The 19751-nt window shown below is 37.7% G+C and overlaps 1 protein-coding gene across 3 annotated transcripts in view; it reads right to left on the reverse strand.

Moving 5' to 3' along the window:
* The window catches only part of Hecw2 (HECT, C2 and WW domain containing E3 ubiquitin protein ligase 2), a 373687-nt gene that overhangs the window by 21135 nt on the left and 332801 nt on the right, over nt 1–19751 (reverse strand). For all 3 annotated transcript variants that reach the window (XM_047544667.1, XM_047544666.1, XM_047544668.1), the window contains 6 exons: nt 11486–11638; nt 9722–9820; nt 5798–5927; nt 4621–4767; nt 3743–3857; nt 725–810 (listed from right to left, as the gene is read on the reverse strand). In XM_047544667.1, coding sequence (XP_047400623.1) covers nt 725–810; nt 3743–3857; nt 4621–4767; nt 5798–5927; nt 9722–9820; nt 11486–11638 — 730 coding nt within the window. The remainder of the gene's footprint in view (nt 1–724; nt 811–3742; nt 3858–4620; nt 4768–5797; nt 5928–9721; nt 9821–11485; nt 11639–19751) is intronic.

Here is a 19751-nt window from a genome sequence, read left to right on the forward strand (position 1 = left end):
AGAAAATAAAGCTGAGATGCTAAAACCAGGCATACTTCCTTATAGATGAATATGGTAGGGGTGCCAACTAACCTAAGTTAGCATCAGTCCCTCATAAACTTGGGGTGAATTAAGAAAATAGATTTCTGGGTCTGTAAATTTGAGGGCCAGACTCTTGGTCCAAAGGAGCTAAGACCCGGTCTACTTGCAAGGTTCTGCCTGAGCATCCAAGAGGCTTCTTAATGTCTGATAATTCTTAAGTTACAACCAACCAACAATTACCCTGGATAACTATGAGTGCTACGAAAATAGTTTTTCCAGTGTTTTCGAGCATTATTGTTCTCCAAATTTGTGGAAAGTTAGATGAAGGAAAAGAAATGACTCTTCATTAACGAACTGGGATTGAACAATGTCTTTCCACTGCTAAGAAAGCTGGCTGCGGAGTACCCTGCTGCTCTCTCTGGAGGGACCCAACTGTCTTTACGGCAAAGGTTGTCCCTAGGATTTTGGGACTGGAGTTGGTACTTCCTTACAACTCTCATGAAATGCCTCGACTAAGCTGGGGATGTTCTGCATGGTGATGGAGTCACAACCAAGCAATCAGAGGGGAGTGGAAATGGTGTATCCCACATTTCTATATAAACACAGTGTGTACTCATGGAGAATACTTAGAAATTGTTAAAAACATATACTTCTAACAATAATTATATCATTGCACTAAAAATTTTAATCAATGGCATCTTACCTGTAACAACCTTAGTCGTTGTTCATTGTTGAATCTTTCCACTGCAGCCCAGAACCACCGAATTACAATATGATTGTCATGGTATCCTATCAAACCAATTGTGAACACCAATGTTACTTTGACTCTTCTGCCTTAACCCACCAAGATACATGACAACAAAACAAAACCCCAGACATAGATCATCATCTTGGGTTCTTTAAGTGTTGTCTGTAATTTAAGACTAAGGAATAGCACTGTAAATGTGATCATATGAGTGTCAAAAGTTAAATAAAAAAAAACAGTAAATGAAACCAAGAGGTCTCTGTTTTTATTTAGTGGTCACTAAATGAGAAATGAGTGGCAAGAAGAACAACAAATGAGTTATTTTAGCTGTATAATTTCTGAAAAGTATACTTGCTGTTACTGGAAATGTTTAACTCTTTGGATCATTCATAAAAGAAATAATTTTCAAGAGCTATGCTCTGTACCAAGCCTGTGGGGTATAGTGCAAAGAAAACAGACTCTCACAGGGCTTCTGGCAGGGACAAAACATGTTAATCAAATCATTATATAAAGAATTACATAACTATGAACACTTTTAAAAGTTACATATACCAAATTACTTTCATATTAATTTATTAATTAAAAGGGACGAGAGATCTTTAATTCCCTCAACAAATAAATCCTAACTAATCATCAACTAAATTTCACTTTTATTCCATACTTTAGTGGAATTGAATGAAACATCAAAAGTATCATCTCACAGAGAGGTTAAGGCAGTGGTTGAGGATTCCAAAATCTTTCAGTGAAAAACAATTAAGTTGAGAGAGAAGTCTGACAAGGATAGGCATAATTAATGACTCAAATAATTGATAGTCATTTTTATGTGCACGAAAGCTACTTTAATTCTCAGTCAGCAGTCTCAAAAAAGAAGGTGAGTAGGTATTATTTTAATCAGAATGTTTTGTCGCATGTTCCATAGTTGCAGGATTTGAGGGGCATCTCATATTACCATTTGTCATTTCCTTGGTGACATGCAGCCCCATTTGGAGAAGAAAGAGATACAAGAGAAGGCATGGTGACACACAGGTTGCATGTCCAGTCTACTTTGGTAAAGACTATTTGGTACTGAACAAACAGTAAAATAAAATAAGTGCACTATAGTATTGAAGTTTTTTGACCTCATGAATCAGCCCTTTTCTCTTCCACTTTTGCTTTTTGTGCTAACCCTTTTTTTTTTTTGGTAGGCAAAGGAGTGAATGTGTCTCATATTCTTTATAAACAGCTGCCATATGAACATATGGCAAGTGGCAGCTTAGCTGCTTTTTCATTCAGTGCCAACCAGTTGGGTTAGCAAACATGGCAGCAGAGTACAGTGCCCTTTTCCTGCTCCCTCCGAAGGGTCTCATTTGATAAGATTTATAATAACCATATAAATAGTTCCTTAATTAGTTGCATATAGTGAATAAAACTTTATACTGTGTGAATACAAAGATGGTGAACTTGATTAACTGCATTGCTATTAGATTCTCCTGGGATGAAGGAATGAGTAAATAATATTTATGGTAGAATATAAGTTACAACAGCCAAAGCCATATACGGATCGTACATAGGGCCAACTGAAAAAAACTTATTCCAGCAATTAGATTCAGAAATGGCAGCAATGGAAACTGCAATTTAATACAGCCTTTCAGAAAAAACAGGCAAGCAAAGCCAGCCACGGCAGAGGAAAGAGCTGGAAGAGCCAGGAATGGGCAAAACCAAAAGTAATTTAGCAAATGCTAGGCATTTTTTTTACACTACGCATAAAACTGTTGTTGTTATTTTAAATATCTATTTCAACTTACACATAACTGGAGAACTGTTCAATTCTCAATTTACTCTGCTAAATGATTAATAGTGAAGCAAAGCTTGTATTTTTCACTATCCAAGTTTAGAACAACTGCTAACCTCTTACATTTTGAGCCAAAAAACACAAAAGATTCACCAAATAAACAAACAAATGAAAAACCCCAAACCAGAAAACAACTGGTATTTGTGATGAGTTTCTGAAGACGTTCTAACACTGCAATATATCCCAGAAAATACATTCTTTCTTTGCTTAAAATTATTGGACAAAACTTTAACTCTGAATTACCATCAGGTCCCAGATTTAACAATCAAATTTCAATAGCTCTGGTTCCAGTAACTAATCAAAAATTGGTACAGATCTCCAGAAATCTACTTCTAAAGTGTCCCATCTAAACTAATTTTGATAATAGTTCCGTTTCTGTTGAACATAGTGCTTGAATTTGGAAGGGTTTTGCTAATAAGCTTGTTGAAGTTTGAGAACCTGTCTTATTCCGGCATGTAAACATGAGTAAGAATCATGACTTAAATGTTATTAGTGGTCATTAAAGCATCAAATGATACTTGAAATCAGGTCCTAACATTCAGTTCAGTGATCTCTTGTGCTTAACTGTTTGTGCGTGCTATTGAAATAAGGAAAAATATTGAACTTTTAAAATTAAAAGAACAATAGTAAATACAGCAAAAGAGAAGATGGAAATATTCCACACAAGTGAAGCATAGTAGGTCTGATCATGGCATCATTGATCTCAGAGCAGACCATTGCAACTGGTAAGTATCATATGGATGAACTGGAAAAAAACTGTGCTGACTGAGAGGCTCAAAGGGTGTGCCCCCTGAAGTTTTAGAATGAAAACGGAATAGGTGGAGTTTGACCAGCTGGATGTTACCTGCCTGATGCTTCATTAACACCATAAAATAATTAATTAGTGTTCTTATGGTCACATTTAGTCACCAACAATTAAAGAGTTATGACATCCTCAGATGGCGCGTAAACAAGTCTTCCCCCTTTAGACTGATGAGGTAACTAGGGAAGGAAGGGAATGTACCTTGCCCAAGGTCTCAAGACTGCATCAGACCTATGATTAGAGTACAAGTGCTTTGTCTGTCCTGTGTTCAGAACTGCATGTTGGACCATGCCTTCCTTTAATTTGAAACTTAAATTCCAGCCATGTATAAATTGAATTTTACCTCCTCTATATTCTGTGTTGTTTCTCCAATCACTTAGGTCTATTTCAGCTGTGCCTGCGATGACCAGTTCCAGTTCTCTTGCATCAAAAACAGATACCAGTCTGGCATCCACTACCTAAGGAATAAAAAGAGTACAGGGCATGGCTTAGGATCATGCAGATATATTAGCTATCATTAAGTCACCCCAGAAAAAGAGAGCACACGGAATTCTGGGGATACTATGTGTGCACGCTTTATAAGCACTTGAAATACTATAAGGTTCTCTACAAGTATGAGGTATTTTTTAGTAGAAAACTGGTAATATTTGCCCCACTAAAATTTTTGTTTTGTCTACAACTATACCATCTTGATGTTCAAGGCCTGATGTTCAGGCATGTTGCCTGATCTCATTAGGTATCAGAAGCTAAGCCCTTGGATAGGAGAATTTTTGTTTTATAATTGACTACTGATTAATCCAATTTATTTTCCTCTTTTGGAAAAGATCTAGTGTTCCTAAAGAAAAAGAAATCACATGGGATATAGGTAACAACGCATTCTGATCCTCACATACAATCACGTCACATGAGATTTGATTACCTGCATCTAAACATGAGTAAGAATCATAACTTAAATGTTATTAGTGGTCATTAAAGCATCAAATGATACTTGAAATCAGGTCCCAACATTCAGTTCAGTGATCTCTTGTAACAAGTGCTTAACCATTTGTGTGTGCTACTAAAATATAAAGGAAAAATACTTAACTTTTAAAATTAAAAGAACAACAGTAAATACAGCAAAAGAGAAGATGGAACTATTCCACACACGTGAAGCACAGTAGGACAGACCACTGCATCATTGTTCTCAGACCAGAAACCCCCATGACTGCTGGTTGTCTTTACCTCATAGAAGCCACGCACTAAGCTCTCTGTTTGTTGTACCACGCCCCTCTCAATCCTCCACTTCACCATCCTCTCAATGTACTCCTTCTTGTTCTTCTCCGTGACTGGGATATTGGCACCCCCTGGCTTTAATTCTCGTTCAGTAATCTGAGATTAAAAAATAAAAGAACTGACCAGAAAGCAATATGCTTGACGTTGTAACACCTACCAATGAGCTGGAGCCAGCTGGCTACTGTCCTCGCACTGCCCCAGGTGCATCCCATGCATGGAACACACACACACAGAGGTACTCAGCGAACCCTAGACATTGAGCTGATGTTTGAAAGCCTCAGTGGTCAAAACAAAAAACAAACAAACAAAAAAAACCAAGTACTTCAAGGGTGAATGGCTAAGTTTTAAATTCTGACTAACAGCGTGAGTTTTTTAAAATACAGATGAATTGATTCCAGATACTCCTCCTTTGCTATTTGAATGTTTGACAGAACCCATTTCCATAAATTCCTCTAAGACTTAGAATCAACTGCACCTAGAGAATCAATATTAAACTATAGATTTATTTAGGAAAACAGATTTACACTCAAGTAAATGTTGAGAATTCAGTTTTCAAAACACATGAAATTCAGAAAAACAGTCAAATATTAGTGTCCAATAAGAACGAATACACAATTTTTGAGAGAAATCTTTTAACCTACCCTTCCACCAACTTTGAAATAAAATGAATGTGTTTTCTGTTTTCCAGACTTCTACAAGATATCATTTATAGTCCCTCAGCTTCAAGACAATAAATTTTAGTTCTTAAATCTATCTAAATGAAATCTAAATACATATCCCAGCTAAATAATTTAATATTCATTTCTAGGATAGCATAAACTATTAAAAACCATATTCTGTTTAGGACATATTCTCAACCCTTTTGTAGATAGTTTAGTTGAAACTAAAAGGAAGCTTGCTTATAACATAAAGGTTTATTATAATCTATAAATGAGAACATCTTAATCTGTGATTGGCATTAAAATAATCTTTGTAATTGAGATTATGGTCATTGAGGATAATCCTGGGTTTAAATCACCCAATAAGTCACAAATAAATAAGCATTTTATCATAGTCATGCTTCATCAAATTTTTTCCCTAATAGCTTTCAGTTCCCACACAGGCTGAGGTATGCCCGTACACAAACCTGCCCAAAAACTTCTTCGTTAACAGTGAACGTAAGGTCTAGGATGTCATGGATATCATTGTCTTTCATCCACTGTAAGCTCTGGTGGAATTCTTCATCAAGATATTCTAGGTCACTCAGGTCACACAATCTAAGATGACAAACAGAAACAAATATGTAGGCATGGTTATTAGCAAAAAACCAGAGTCATAAGAAAAGAAACTAAGAATTAATAATAAGATAAACTTAATAAGCAGTGATTTCCAAAATATTCTTAGTCAAATTCAATAATCAAATCAGTGAAATAACTCAAAAATTTGGTATAAATTTAAAATTTCTGGATATATAAAATGCCATAGGAATCACTTAGCCTGTCTCATCTTTTACATATAGAACTGAAGGTACAGAGAGTGGTTGTCATTTACACAGTCATCCATAATTAATGCCAGATCTGGAATTGGAACTTGGGTTGACAACTTGGATCCAGTATTCCTTTTGTTGGTGCTGCACTGGGAATAGAACCTAGAGTCACTTTACCACTGAACTACATCCCCAAGTCCTTTTAATTTTTTATTTTGAGACAGGGTCTTGCTAAGTTGGTGAGGCTGGTCTTGAACTTGCCTCCTGAGTGGCTGGGATTACAGATGTGTCCAGTTGGATCTAGTATTCTTCTTGGTTATATTTTACTACCTTAAAATGTTGATCTTCTAATTTGAAAATCTATGTATATACACACACACATACACACAGTATCTTTGCTTTTCATTATTTTGTTGTTGTTGTTAGACCTTTATGGTTACACATAATAGTTTGGTTCATCCTGAAAAACTCATACATGCATGGAAATTGATTTCAGTTCATGATTCCCCCTACCCCCTGTCTTCCTCCCATCCTCCCTCCCCTCTCCCATTCTCCTTCCTCTACTCTATTAGACTTTCTTTCACTTGTCTTTTAATTTATATTTGATGGTTCTTTATGCTAGCCTATCCTTTACTCCTCTTTCCTTTATTTCACTCTGGCTTCCAAATGTGAGAGACCTTTGAGTTTCTGAGTTTGGTTAATTTCACCTAGCATATTTCCTAATTCCATTCATTTTTTTTTTTTTTTTAAAGAACAAACTTTGTGGTTCATGTTCACATCTATCTGACTTTTCTTCATGGTTCTTATTCGGTGACTCTGAAAACAGCCAAAGAACCTCTCTACAATTATAATGACTTTATATTTCTGCTTTCTTTTCTTTTCTTTTTGCTTCCATTGCAGAGTCAGGCTCTGCATGAAGTGGAGTTACTATTATATGCCTTGTTGTAAGGTGGTAGTAATTGATTTGCTATAGTTATTTTGAAATTTCCCTCCCCTCAGCTCAATTTCAAGGGTCATTTTGTATGGCTCATTCTAAAAATGTATTAGATAGACATCTTAACAGCAACTTGATGAACTTGATGTTGCCGGTCTCAGGAGTGAGAGGTCTCACTAGGGAGACGGGTGCACAGTAGATAAGTTAATATAAGATGATAACTGGAAATATAGGGTAGATTCAAAATGGATGAGGTAGGTACAGGGAGCTGTCAGAGCAAACAGGAAGGTATTTGCTTTGACTTGAAGATTTAGGTGAATCTTTTTAGAGCAGATGATGCCTACATTCAAACTTCGGGATTTGTAAAAGTTGGAAAAAACAAAATGGAATGACTAAAAAGGACATAAAGAGGAAAAAGTGAGAATAACATGAACAAAACACACAGGCACAGCATGCAGAACACTCCCAGCGCATGGGCAGCACTAGAACACTAACCACAGTACATGCTACCCAGAGTTTGAGGCTGCAAAGGTGGCCGGGAGCAGACATGAGTGTCATCTGAAGGAATTTGGTGAGTCAGAACTACTGAAAAAAGACAGGGAATGACATGATCAGATGGCAGGGAGTTATAAATCAATCTTTGGAAGTCTCATGTAAAGAATTATTTAAAATGGGATGGACACTAAATTAATAGACCACTTCAGTAATCTGGCCCAAATAAGATAAAGGTTCTAGTTAGCACAGGCTATCAAAGAATGGAGAGAAGATAAATTTGAGAATTATTTAGGAAGTAAACATGTAGAAATTAGTAAATGGTTTTGTTTGGAAGGGGTCTAAAATGGGGTGGCAAATGAACTTGTGTCACAAACCAACTCTGATTAATTGACAGTCTTGAGTGCTATAAAATTGAAAAGATTTCTGATGCCACAAGAGTTCAGTGGGAAAAAGTATGATTTGTAAACTATTCCATGGGAATTAGAACAGAGATGGGAAAGAGCATTTGTCAACTCTGTTTAAGGGTCACTCCTGATTTCTGACCAGTGACCAAGAATAGGAATGCCATTAACTGCAACTGGACACATGGGGGAAAGTATATTTTTAGATGGGGGAAATGGTGAGCTTAGCTTTAACCATGTTGGTTGTGAGGTCCCTGTAAGATATCCAAGCGGAAATATTCACAAGTTGACCATGTGATCAAACTTGCAACTTGAGAGGGATCAAGGCTGAGGGAGACCCCAGGACAGGAGACAAGTCATGTTGGCCTTCAAGTCAGCAAAGCACAGGCCCAGGATGGGAGCTTCAGGAACAAGGAGGTTTCAGCACAAGTCAGAGGAGAGGTCAACAAAGGAGACAGAAAAGTAAGACAAGAACAGTGTCACAGATGCCAGGGGAACAGAGACCCAAGAAAAATAGGGTTGAGGGTGGGTGCTCAACAGTATCAGAAGTAGCAGAATGTTCCAATCAGGTAGAGCTAAAAAGTCCTTGAAGATTTTCTTTCCCACGTGTTACTGGTGGGAAAGAACCCAGACTAAAGTATGTTGAGGGTATGAATCTGGGGTATATGCGAAGAGTGGTACAGATTACCTTCACAGAAAACTTAAATGGGAAGGGGAGAAGTAAGGCAGTGAAAGGGGAAGGTGTGACTTGGGTCTGCTGGAACCAGGGAGGAGGAAATGGTCCTGCAGCTCAGTAACAGCTGTGAAGATGCTGAAAGGGAGGCAGAAAGTCGGGCATGGTGGTGCACACCAGAAATCTCAGCGACTTGGGAGGCAGGAAAAGCCTTCCTACTGACCCCGCTACTGACCAAGGGCACAAAAGAAACATTTTATTTGCATTCATTTGAAGTCTAGGCTTCTATTTTCTAGAAAGCAGGTCCATGGCTTCAGCAAGGGAATGAGATGGACAGAACCAAGCCATGATTAGGAGCCTTCACATGGCAAGTCTGAGCTACCACCCCATAGGCAGTGGCCCTCTGTTTAGCCTTGGAAATGACTACATATTAATTACAAGACGGGAACGGTTTGCTCTACATTTTAGAATAATTGCAATCTCTCATTGTGATAACGAAGAAAAGTTCTACGAATGTTTAATTTTCATCTGCCATCACAAACTGCCATTTTGTACATAAGGGCATATTGAGAAAAATAGGGTGTTGTCTCCCCTTAACAAACACACCCCAAATAAAACCAAAACAAACAAAGGAGAATGAAAATTTGACCCAGAGCAAGCAGTTGAAGGTCTGCATAAAGAAAAACATAAAATACATCTCATAAAGGACAGGGGGCTGTGAGTCACCAAGAAGAACCCACAACTATTTTATTAATAATCGGCATTATACCACAAGAATTCCAGTGCTGTGTTTGAAGTACAATCGTTTTGAAGAAACATGTGTTGCAACTAATGAAAATAAATTAAGAGGAGAACAAAATTAAGACTTTGGTCACTAGACAGGGAATAAAAGGTCAGAAGCAGGGAAAACACAATAACCATATTTGAAATTGTATTAGTTTTCCAAAATCAAAGTCACTGTTCAATTTAATAACAGCAGATTTGCAATTCTGAACAGATACACGATGACTTTGACAGAAGAATCTTCAATAAATGCTGCATTTTTACATGCTAATTACAAAAGCAATAAAAAATACTCTTACATTCTGAGTAGAGCCTTATAAAAGGGCCGTGTGAAGAAGGCATCCAACAAATACTGGTGTATTAGTGCAAGACCAAGGATCCTACCGCTGAACCGGAACCTACCAAGGAAAAACATGAGATAGCTTACACAACATGGAACAGTTTCTAAGTGGTTCTGTTTGCTTTATAGAATGCATTCTAACTCCAACCATCTAAGTTTGTCCAAGATTAACAAGTCCATGAGAATTTGCGTGCATCATAGGCTGTCTTCATTAGTCAATAATTCATATCTATTTGTTGAAGAAATCCGTCTCACTAATATTGAGGGACATGGCTTCACCTTTACCCTGTGTCAGTAACATGCCACATTTGACAACACAAATCCCCCATTAGCATTTCAGTGAAATTTCCCCAAACCATTTCCAAGAGACATTGATAGAACAAAGGAAAGTGGGGAAAACATCCCCTTCTAGTTTGCAAGAGTGACTCTTAGTTGGCTTGTCTAATACAAACTCAGTTGCAATTCCCCTTTAAGGAAAAGTCCAGTTTCAAACTGAGAAAGTTCCCATGTCTGTTTTTTTCTCAAACCCCACTCCCAAAGATAACTATCACTCTTTAAGAATTATGCATATGGACATTTGGGGGAGTTTCCTCTAGGGACATTCTGTTCTCCAAAAATTTTTAAGCTTAATTCTATTCTGAATCAACTTGGAAACTTTATTACACATATAGGGTATGACTGGTTTGCCGGCCCAGATGTACACTTGTTTTGTTTATCAAAAGTATCCAAGTTTTTAGCTCTTTGAAAGTCTGTTGCCTTCTAAAAGTATAAATTCAGACTGGGATTTATTATATTGATTTGTAATTTTAGTTTCAGGCAGTCATTTGAGGTGAGTGCTTTGTTTTTTTCTGTATTTCCGCTTATGCTAACACAACCCTAATAGCCAGTGAGGAGGACTTGAATTTGTAGCTCAATGGACATTGATTTGAAGAGTAAGGTTAAAGTCATCCATCCACCAATATTAACCTCCCTCGTGACTCAAAAAAGTTTTCCCCATGAGTCCTACTCATGTTCTTTTTTTGTTACTATCAGTGAAAATGAACAGGAACAAGCTAGTAGGAGTTATGCAAATATTTAAAGTCTACAAATGCAGGGATTTTAAAAAGATGTAAGGACATTTGGAAAGAGCACAGTTTGGGATTTTCAAAATAAATACCTCCAGATGGGAATACTAAAACAGTTTTCCTTGATGATTTTGTGTGAGAAATTAGGAAAGGGGCAATCCCTGGTCAGAAACTTCAAGTGGCTCATATGGTGAATAATGTATCTCCAACTTCTCCAGCACCCACCCCATCAGCCTCAGCCACTTCTCCAAGGGCCACCAGAGAAACAGCCTGCCCCTCCCACTCAGGGCCTCCTTTTCACCCCATCCCAGTTCAGAGTTCAAACACACTCAAAGGTAGAGAGAGGTACCTCGGGGGTTTGCTGGGAACCTAACTTCATCTGTAACTTTCTTCCAATAGGATAAACTTTTGAATTCTGTCAAACTCACTTAAAATTCACTTAAAATCTTATGTAACACAATCTATTCCTAGTTTGGAAATTGCTTGTATATTTAAATTTGACAACAAAAATAAGAGTCAAATGAGGTATTTAACTGATATAATTTTTGTCCAAGGGGGAAAATTGTTAAAAGAATGTGAACTTCTATTTAAAAAACATAACTAATATCACAGAAAATCAACTGAAGAAAACTTCCAGAAAAAAAAAAAAAAAAACTTACCATTCATGGTGATTGTCTACAAAAGCAGACATGGGACTTATTTGTACTGTGTATGTGTCATTGGCTGAATACTCAAATAAGCCATAATAAGGGTTAAAGAGTTCTCTGGATACCAGGAAGAAAAATTCTCTGGAAGGCCCACTGTAATCCAGCCTGTAAAAGAATCCACAAAAAGAATAATCAGCTTTTATTTTTTTCTAGATATTGGGCATATCTTCTCCTGATCCCAACTTTCTACAAAATCTCATTATAAGATGAATTGTTTACATACCAGGGCTGTCCAAAGTAAATTGGACAAATTCCTGATCTTACCATGTCTTGACCCAAAATAGTAAATGGACATTTATGTGGAACATATCCAAAATTAAGGCACATGTCAGATGATGCATAAAATAGACACTATTAATAATGATTTTAATAAATATGTATAGAATTTTTAAATGTCTAAGGCAAGGCTATAGGGAAAGGGAACCTAGTGGGGAAACTTTATTTACACAGAGTTAAGGCCAGAGGGAATCCATTTATAGAACATGGCGTCCACTCATGGGACATTGAGTCCTCATGGAATTTCTGGAACATTTTTGAATGAGGGAAGAAAAAGACTTTTGTGAATTAGGAGATGTTACAAATATAAGGCTCCCTAGGGATATCACAACAACAACAACAAAAAAAAGAATAGGAAATAAGGGAAAACTTGGAATTACAAAACACCACAGAAAATTAAAGACAAGAAAAATGAGGCTGCATAAAGTTCCCTAAGAAGGTATTTGAAGAGGTTGAAACTTTAGCACCTGAACTACATTGTAAATTCCACTGTACTGACAAAGACATCGGGGTCAGAGTGAAATAGAAGAAAAGACTGTTGAGTTTGAGGAATGACAAGTGGCCATCAATAGTGAGAGCAAAGTAAAGAGGAGTTGCAATAAAGCAATTTGATTTGCTGAATTTAAAATGAATTATATAATTACTTCTACCCCATGAAAAAAGCATACACATAGATTCAAAGACAGGGAGGAAGGCTGAGAAGGAAGGAAAGCAACTGATAAGATGAGGTGTCAGAATTGTGGTTGACTTTTTCCCTTAACTTGCTTTTCTCTATTCTATGGGCATCATTGTCCTTTAGTTTTTTCTTTCTTTTCTTTTTTTTTGGTGAAAAATAAATCATCTGAGTCTTATCTACTCATGGAATTATGTGATAGAGAAAAGGATCATATTATAGGCAGAAGCAGGGGTTGGGATACTACTAAGCAAAATAAAAATGGCTCTTACATTTCTTAGTCAAGAATTTAACAGACTTCAACTATTCACATACTACTTTCTCAATTTTTGCCTTGTCTAAATATGTTATTTAAGATTTTTCTTTAATTCCATTAAAACTCTTTTTTCATTGTAGGCTTGATTTATATACTATTTATGAGGTTTCACTATGCTAGCTCTGTTCCTAATATGCATTAAAATAAATACATAAATGTTAAAATAAAAACCATTATCTTTGTAGCAGTTAAAATCGGTTCACATACCACCAGTGACGTCAATGTGCTCACATCCACACCGCACTGACTAAAAACTTGCTTGTGCAGAAAAATGCAAATACAGCAGACTCTCAGGGCCAATAGGGGACATGGTGAGTCTGCCTCTGAGGGAAACTGAATATAATGCTGTTAACAGTGGTCCCCAAGATGAGGGGGACTGATGTTGGTTGCCCTGGGGACTTCCAAAGCAGCACCCTGGGTGCCCCCTGGGTGCTGTACAGCCAAGCTTATGCAGCCTGCTTGTGGCTTCCTCCCTCTGTCCTAGTTCTGGCTTCTGAAGCCACCAAGAACAAGTAGAACACTCGTTCTGTTTGAATGTTCTTTACGTACTCAGAGTCTTTCTTTCAACAAATATTTGCATGCCAATTACATTTTGGGTACTAATCTAGATCTTAAAGAGGAATGTTTTTTGAAAGTCACTTTCCATGTGAACTCTAAGTTTAGCTTTGTATCTCTCAATTCTGCTCACTCCTGCCTCTTGCCTATTCCTGAGCATGTCCACATCCTTCACCCTTTTGTCAAGGAAGAGGTGGGAGTTGCCAGGCCAACCCATGGCCATCTAAGACTGAGCACAACACTTGAGGTGAGGTCTTATTACAGAGCTCAGGAAGGGTTTAGAAAGTTCTGGACACTTTTCTCCACTAATGCAGGTCAAAATTACCCTGCCTTTTGGGACAGCCACTTTACTTATTGAGCCACAATGAGCCAGTCAATCAGCTAAGGCTCTGAATCTTTGGCTATGCTGTTTTAATCTGGGCCTCCCCATCCTGTCTGTCTGTAATTGTATCTGTACTAGACACAGACCAGTAAAGACTGTGTTGGACTTTCATCTTTTACCTGCGAAATTTTACTTTATGAGACTTTGTATCCCTACATCTTTCCATAAAGAGAATGCCAATGGCTAAAGACATTTTAGAATTTATTTTGTCCAAACCTCTCACTTTACAGAGAAGATGAAGACTAGAAGAAATCATGGACTTGCATCAAACAGAAGCTGCAGGTCTTCAAACAGGTGTCCTGACCCCAAGTTTAATGTTGAATACTCTGATAGCTTGCCCTTGAGAAAACTTTAAATGGTTGTCAAGACTCAAACAGTATTGCTTACAGAGCAGGGGCTGGCAAACTGACCTGCAGGTAAATCTGCCCCACCCCTTGGTTTTGTAAATAAGGTTTTACTGGAACACAGTTGTGCAGTTTATGTGCAGTCTATGCTACAACCGTGGAGTTGAATGGGTGCAACAGAGAATGCTTGGTGGGCAAAGCTTAGTATTTTAACCTGAAAGTCACAAACTTATTTTACTTTGGCTTTTTTAAAAAAAAAAAGTTGCCAACCACTATTACAAAAAGAAGAAAGTGGGAGGAAAAGGCCACTTTATTAAAAATATCTAGTTTACTGTAAGTTCTCTTCTTTGCGGTTAAGATCCTTCAAGTAAATATAAAATGGCTGCAACATCCCAGGGTATATGTAACCTCAGGGAGTGGCCACAATTACTAGGTGTCTTTCTTTCAGAGTCTTACTGGTGTGAGATGTTTAATGAGCATCAGTCTGTTTGGTCCCTGCTCTTCTGGATTTTCAGACACAATCAAGGCCCACCACACAGGAGGATCATAGACAGCTGAAATATAAGGCAAATTCTAAACAGGTCAGTGTTCTTACAGAGACAAATGGTGCAAGTAAAATAAGTTTGTGACTTTAAGGTTAAAAATGCAGGTTTTCTCTGAGCTATAACTCTTGATTGTTAAATAATACAGCACTTAATCAGACTGCATTATAATAATCCATTTAAGCGTCTGCTTCTTCTACACACACCACCATACCTTAACCACACTGAGAGGAAGCAATATGTTTTATTCCTTTTTTGAATCTCAAGTCCCTAGCCTGACACACATTGTTACTCCATGTGTGAAACTCTCCTAATGCTCACTAAAGAAAATCAGTTGTTTACATTGTTATTTAACATCTAGCAGAGCCAATGAATTTGCACTAGCTTGCTGTGAGGTGATACATGGATTTAGTGACAGGAGTAAGTAATGCTAATCCCTGAAAGACCACTCAATCACAAAACATTGCCAAGAATCACACAAGTGAATTATGCTTAGAAAGTTCTCTGTGCAATAGCTTCTAACATGGTAAGTTTATTAAAACAACAAAGACCCCGCTGATTGGTTCCTTTTTGACAATAGCTGAATCTGGTTTAAGACAAATGGCCGGGATTCTGAGGAGTTAAACCGAAAAGTAAAACTACTGTTTAATTTTTTTTTTTTCTCAAGAGAGAACAAAGCTAATAGCTCATCTAGGAGGAAATGTATCTTTAAATGGTCAGGATTTTATCTGCTGCCTTTTTTTTTTTTTTTACATCTCCAGGGGCATGGATGGGGGTCATTCTAAAGCCAAGACAGGCTTTAAACTTTGATTTGATTACAGTCTGAAATTAAGAACTGCATATCTGAGAGTGAGCTGTAGATTACAATTTACGTGTAAGTCTAACAAATCCAATAAAACATGTCACAGCAGGGTACATAGTGCATGTGCTCCCTGTAATGTCTTAGCAACTTCTTCCATATAAATAGTTAATATGACTCATATCACAGAGATCGTTTGTTACATTCCTGTTTTGCCAGTTAGGTTGGTTCCACAGTTAAAGGCTTGGCACAGAAATATAGAAACTCTGGACAGCGGGTGTGTAGCCACACAACAGCTGCATCTGAGCACATTTCTGAATAAGCACAGATGTCACTAGGGTGGCCACGTAGTTTTCAGCCCCGAGTGCTGATAAAGCATTTTAAACATTGTCACATTACTGGGCTGGCACACCACCCCAGTTGTTAGCAGCACTTGGTATTTGTTAAAATAGTGAATTTTATTCCCCCATTCTTTACTTTCCATGAAGAATGACCGGGAACATTCAGCTATGTTCCAATAGAAGTAGACTGTAAAACGGAAGAGGATGAAGGCCTCAGAAATCACAATATCATTTCCTGCAAGTTGGTTCAGGCACACATGGCCTACTCACCTTCTGATTCACCACAGATATTTATAGCAGCAAGGCATTAGGCCTTAGTCGCTTACAAAGGCCTGGTGCTAAGGAATTTTGATACGATAAAGGTGCACTTGGTGTACCAAGCCAAGGCCAAGATACAGAAGCAGCCTCCTTTTAGGAGGTTTGGGTTACTTAGGTGATCCTTGGGAGGCCTGCTTTTGGAAGAAAACAAGCAGCATCCTAAGTTTAGCCTGAAGCTTTATGGATTTCTGAGGAATTAATGGACTCCAAGGAATGAATGGACCCCAACTGACATCTAGAGAGGACCTGAGCAGTCACCCGTGAGAACTGCTGGTTATTTCAAAAGGAGGGAGAGAGCAAAACTCTGTCAGATCTCGTCCTCCCTAATTGTTTTCATTTGCCTGTCTCAGGAGAGGTTACAGAAAGAGCTCAACAGAAAGATAATACAACAAGTTCCCAGGCCCCCAAACCAAAACTATTTGCACACACTCCTCCCTAGACTAAGTGTGGCTTTGCAAGACAGATGATTGATCTCATATTGATGGGGCCTCATGCATAGTGAAACTCATTCTTTCTTAAATAAAGGTGCCTTTTACAGGGTTGGCCATGGAGAAAAGAGGTGGAACAATCCCAGTGTAAACATCCTCTTTATCCAGGCCATTATTTCTTTACTGTTTTGGGTACTCAGAAGTTTGTGGCTTTGGATGCCTTATCAGAATCCAATAGCCTACCTGGCTAACTTCTGATATCACAAGAGCTTTGGTTGCTAAAATTTTTAATTAATAATAACAATAATAATAATAAATAAAAAACCCTGGAGAATATATAGTATTTTGTTGCCCCCTCCTCCCTAGACAAGCAACTTCTGGAGAGACCAAAGCCTATAGAAACAGGCAACCACTGCATGCTATTTCCTGCCACATTCGATCAGGATGACTCAGTTTCCAGCCACTCTGCCCCTGATGATCTCCCCTCCTCCCAACCTGCAAGGCAAGACAATCAAATTAAGTGGGTAAAACTTTAATGACTAGAACAAAACTCACAGCTCCACCAAATTAAATCACTAATCACAAGACGGTGCTTAGAAACGTTGTTTGTAAAAAGCCAAGCATAACACTTAAGAATTATTTCAGTGAGAAATAACAGTTGTAAGCCAATGTCTTTCCATTAATAGCTCTAGGTTATTTTTGTATTTTTATAATTCAAGACAGACATCGCCAATGTTCTGGGGTTAATTTTACCTTGCATGGAATTTGTAGCCATACTACAAATTTCTAACTAAATTTTTTCATCATTTCTCATGATTTTATTCTTTTATTTCAGGAATGATTCATATATCATGTTTCAGACCTGTGCAAAGAAACAACTTAAAGCAGAGATGAAGTCTCTCCGTGAATCTGTTAATTCATACCATTTTGGAGGGCAGGTAAATGCATTATTCTTAAAAGTAAGCCCCCTTTTTTTTATGCTTCAGTTAATATAGTATACCATAATTAATGAACCAGTATTGATACATTATTATTAATTAAAATTGATACTTATCTAGATTTCCTTAGCTTTCACTTAATAGTCCTTTTCTGTTCCATGATCCCATCCAGAAAAAACATTAATTAATGAAGTCTCATTATGACTGTAGCAGTTCCTTAGATTCCTCTGGTTATTGATAATGTTGACAATTTTCAAGAGTACTGATGAGGTGTCTCCCACAATGTCCCTCTCCACTGGGTTTTGTCTGAGTGTTTTCCAGGGTTGGTCTGAGATTATGGGACTTGTGGGGGAGATCACAGAACTTCCATTCTCATCACGTCACATGAAGGGTGCGCCATCAACACGACTTGGGACTATTGATGCTAACCTTGATCACCTCACTGAGATCGTGTCTGCCAGGCTTCTCACTGTAAACTTAATTCTTTCCCATATTTTCCACGACAGTACTATTTGGAAGAAAATTTTATGTACAACTCATACTTAAGGGGTAGAGAGTTATGCTGAATTCTTTAGAAATATTCCACAGATTTTTCTATTCTCCTCCATTTATTTATATATTTCATCACATATTTAATCAGTATGGATATTTACTTTACACCTTGGGTTTTATTTATTTTGTTGCTTATATTATTCCAGCTTTGGCCTTTGGGATCTCTCTCAATGGGCTCTTGTGTCCCTCTGACATATCCCTATCATGGTAGGCTTTCTGAAAATCCCTGTACTTTCTGGTAGGCTCTATAAGATTCTTCAAGCTTCATCTTGTATACTTCCTGCCCCAGTCCTAGAATTAACTATTTCTCTAAGGTACCCTAGTGCTTTATATTGAAGAATGATATTAGAAGCCAAGATCTAGGCACCAGATGCATACATTTTAAAATACCTGTTTCTAGGCCTGGACAGGAAGAATTTACAAAATAATATTTTTTAAGGGCATTAAAATTGATGAGGGGAAAGTAACAGGAAACTTCTATTTTTATAGTTCAATAGAAAGATTTGGGTAGTTTTTTACTTTGGATATTAATTATAATTCTGAAAAAAGTTATACTTTAATATGATAGGATCAATGTGTTTGAAAGATGGCAAAGGCTTAAAGAACCCCTTAATTTTATGTGGTTTTGAGGTCTCTATATTTACGCAAGAGTACTGCTTTAGTCTTTCAAAACAGAAATGTATTATCTGTGCTTCAATAGTAAATAAAGTATATGTTTAATAATCTAAATATATGACACTTCATGATAAAGACAGGAGTCCAGAAATCCAGGTTCAATAGGCCATATTAGCATAGGAAGCAGATTGAAGATCGTTCCTGATAACTGAGGTCACACCTCAAAACATCCTCTCCCTTGTTTTCCCTCTGGAGTCATAGGAAGGAGACAGGTGATGGAGGCAGGAAACATGTGGACACCAGTGGTAATCAAGCACAGAGGAATCCAGCTCCACTCAGCCTGGGCCTCCTCCTAGGAACCAACGTCATCAATCTAGATCATGGGAGACTGCTGGAGGACGACCAAGCAAGATCAGCATCTATTCCATTTACAACTAAATATCAGAGCTTCCAAAGACTCTTCCCTCTACCTCTGAGATCTCAACAAACTGTGGTTCAATCCAGGTACAGTGGTGCATGCCGGTAGGCCCAGCTCCTTGAGAGGCTGAGGGAGGAGGATGGCTTGAGTATGGAAGTTCAAGGCCAACCTGGGCAACGAAGTGAGATTCCATCTCAATAAATAAATAAATTAATTAATTAATTAAAACAAAAATGTGTTCCAACAGTGAAAGAAGGCAGTTGGAGTTCTGGGGGAGGAAAATAGTCTCATGCAAACCAGACAGGTCCTGTGAGGAAATACTTGGAATCCCACGCATACCTGCGATGAGGCCAATATTTGCCTTCGTTTTCAATGGTGCACCTGCATCTTTAAGCCAACATAAGCCTAAAGTCATTAATGCAGGTTAGCAATGAAAGGTTCAGCTCTCAGGCAAGCTTCTACCCAAACTTTGTCAAAATTTATCTTCATCTAGTCAAAGCTGGGAGAGAGTTATCAGTCACTAGTTGGATTGGTAAAAGTTTGAGCACTAGAAAAAAAAAATTAGGTCTGAGTTCAGGCGTTTTGTTAACATTCCAGTGCAGGTTCAAGAGTACCCGATAAAAAGACCGAAGGCCTGGGTTTGAGTCATGATTTTGCTCTTCCCTCTATTCTATTAGCACAGGCAAGTTATTTCATATCTTGAAGTCTCCATTTTATCAAC

The sequence above is a fragment of the Sciurus carolinensis genome, chromosome 3 (assembly GCF_902686445.1).
Source record: "Sciurus carolinensis chromosome 3, mSciCar1.2, whole genome shotgun sequence".
NCBI classification, from domain to species: Eukaryota; Metazoa; Chordata; class Mammalia; order Rodentia; family Sciuridae; genus Sciurus; species Sciurus carolinensis.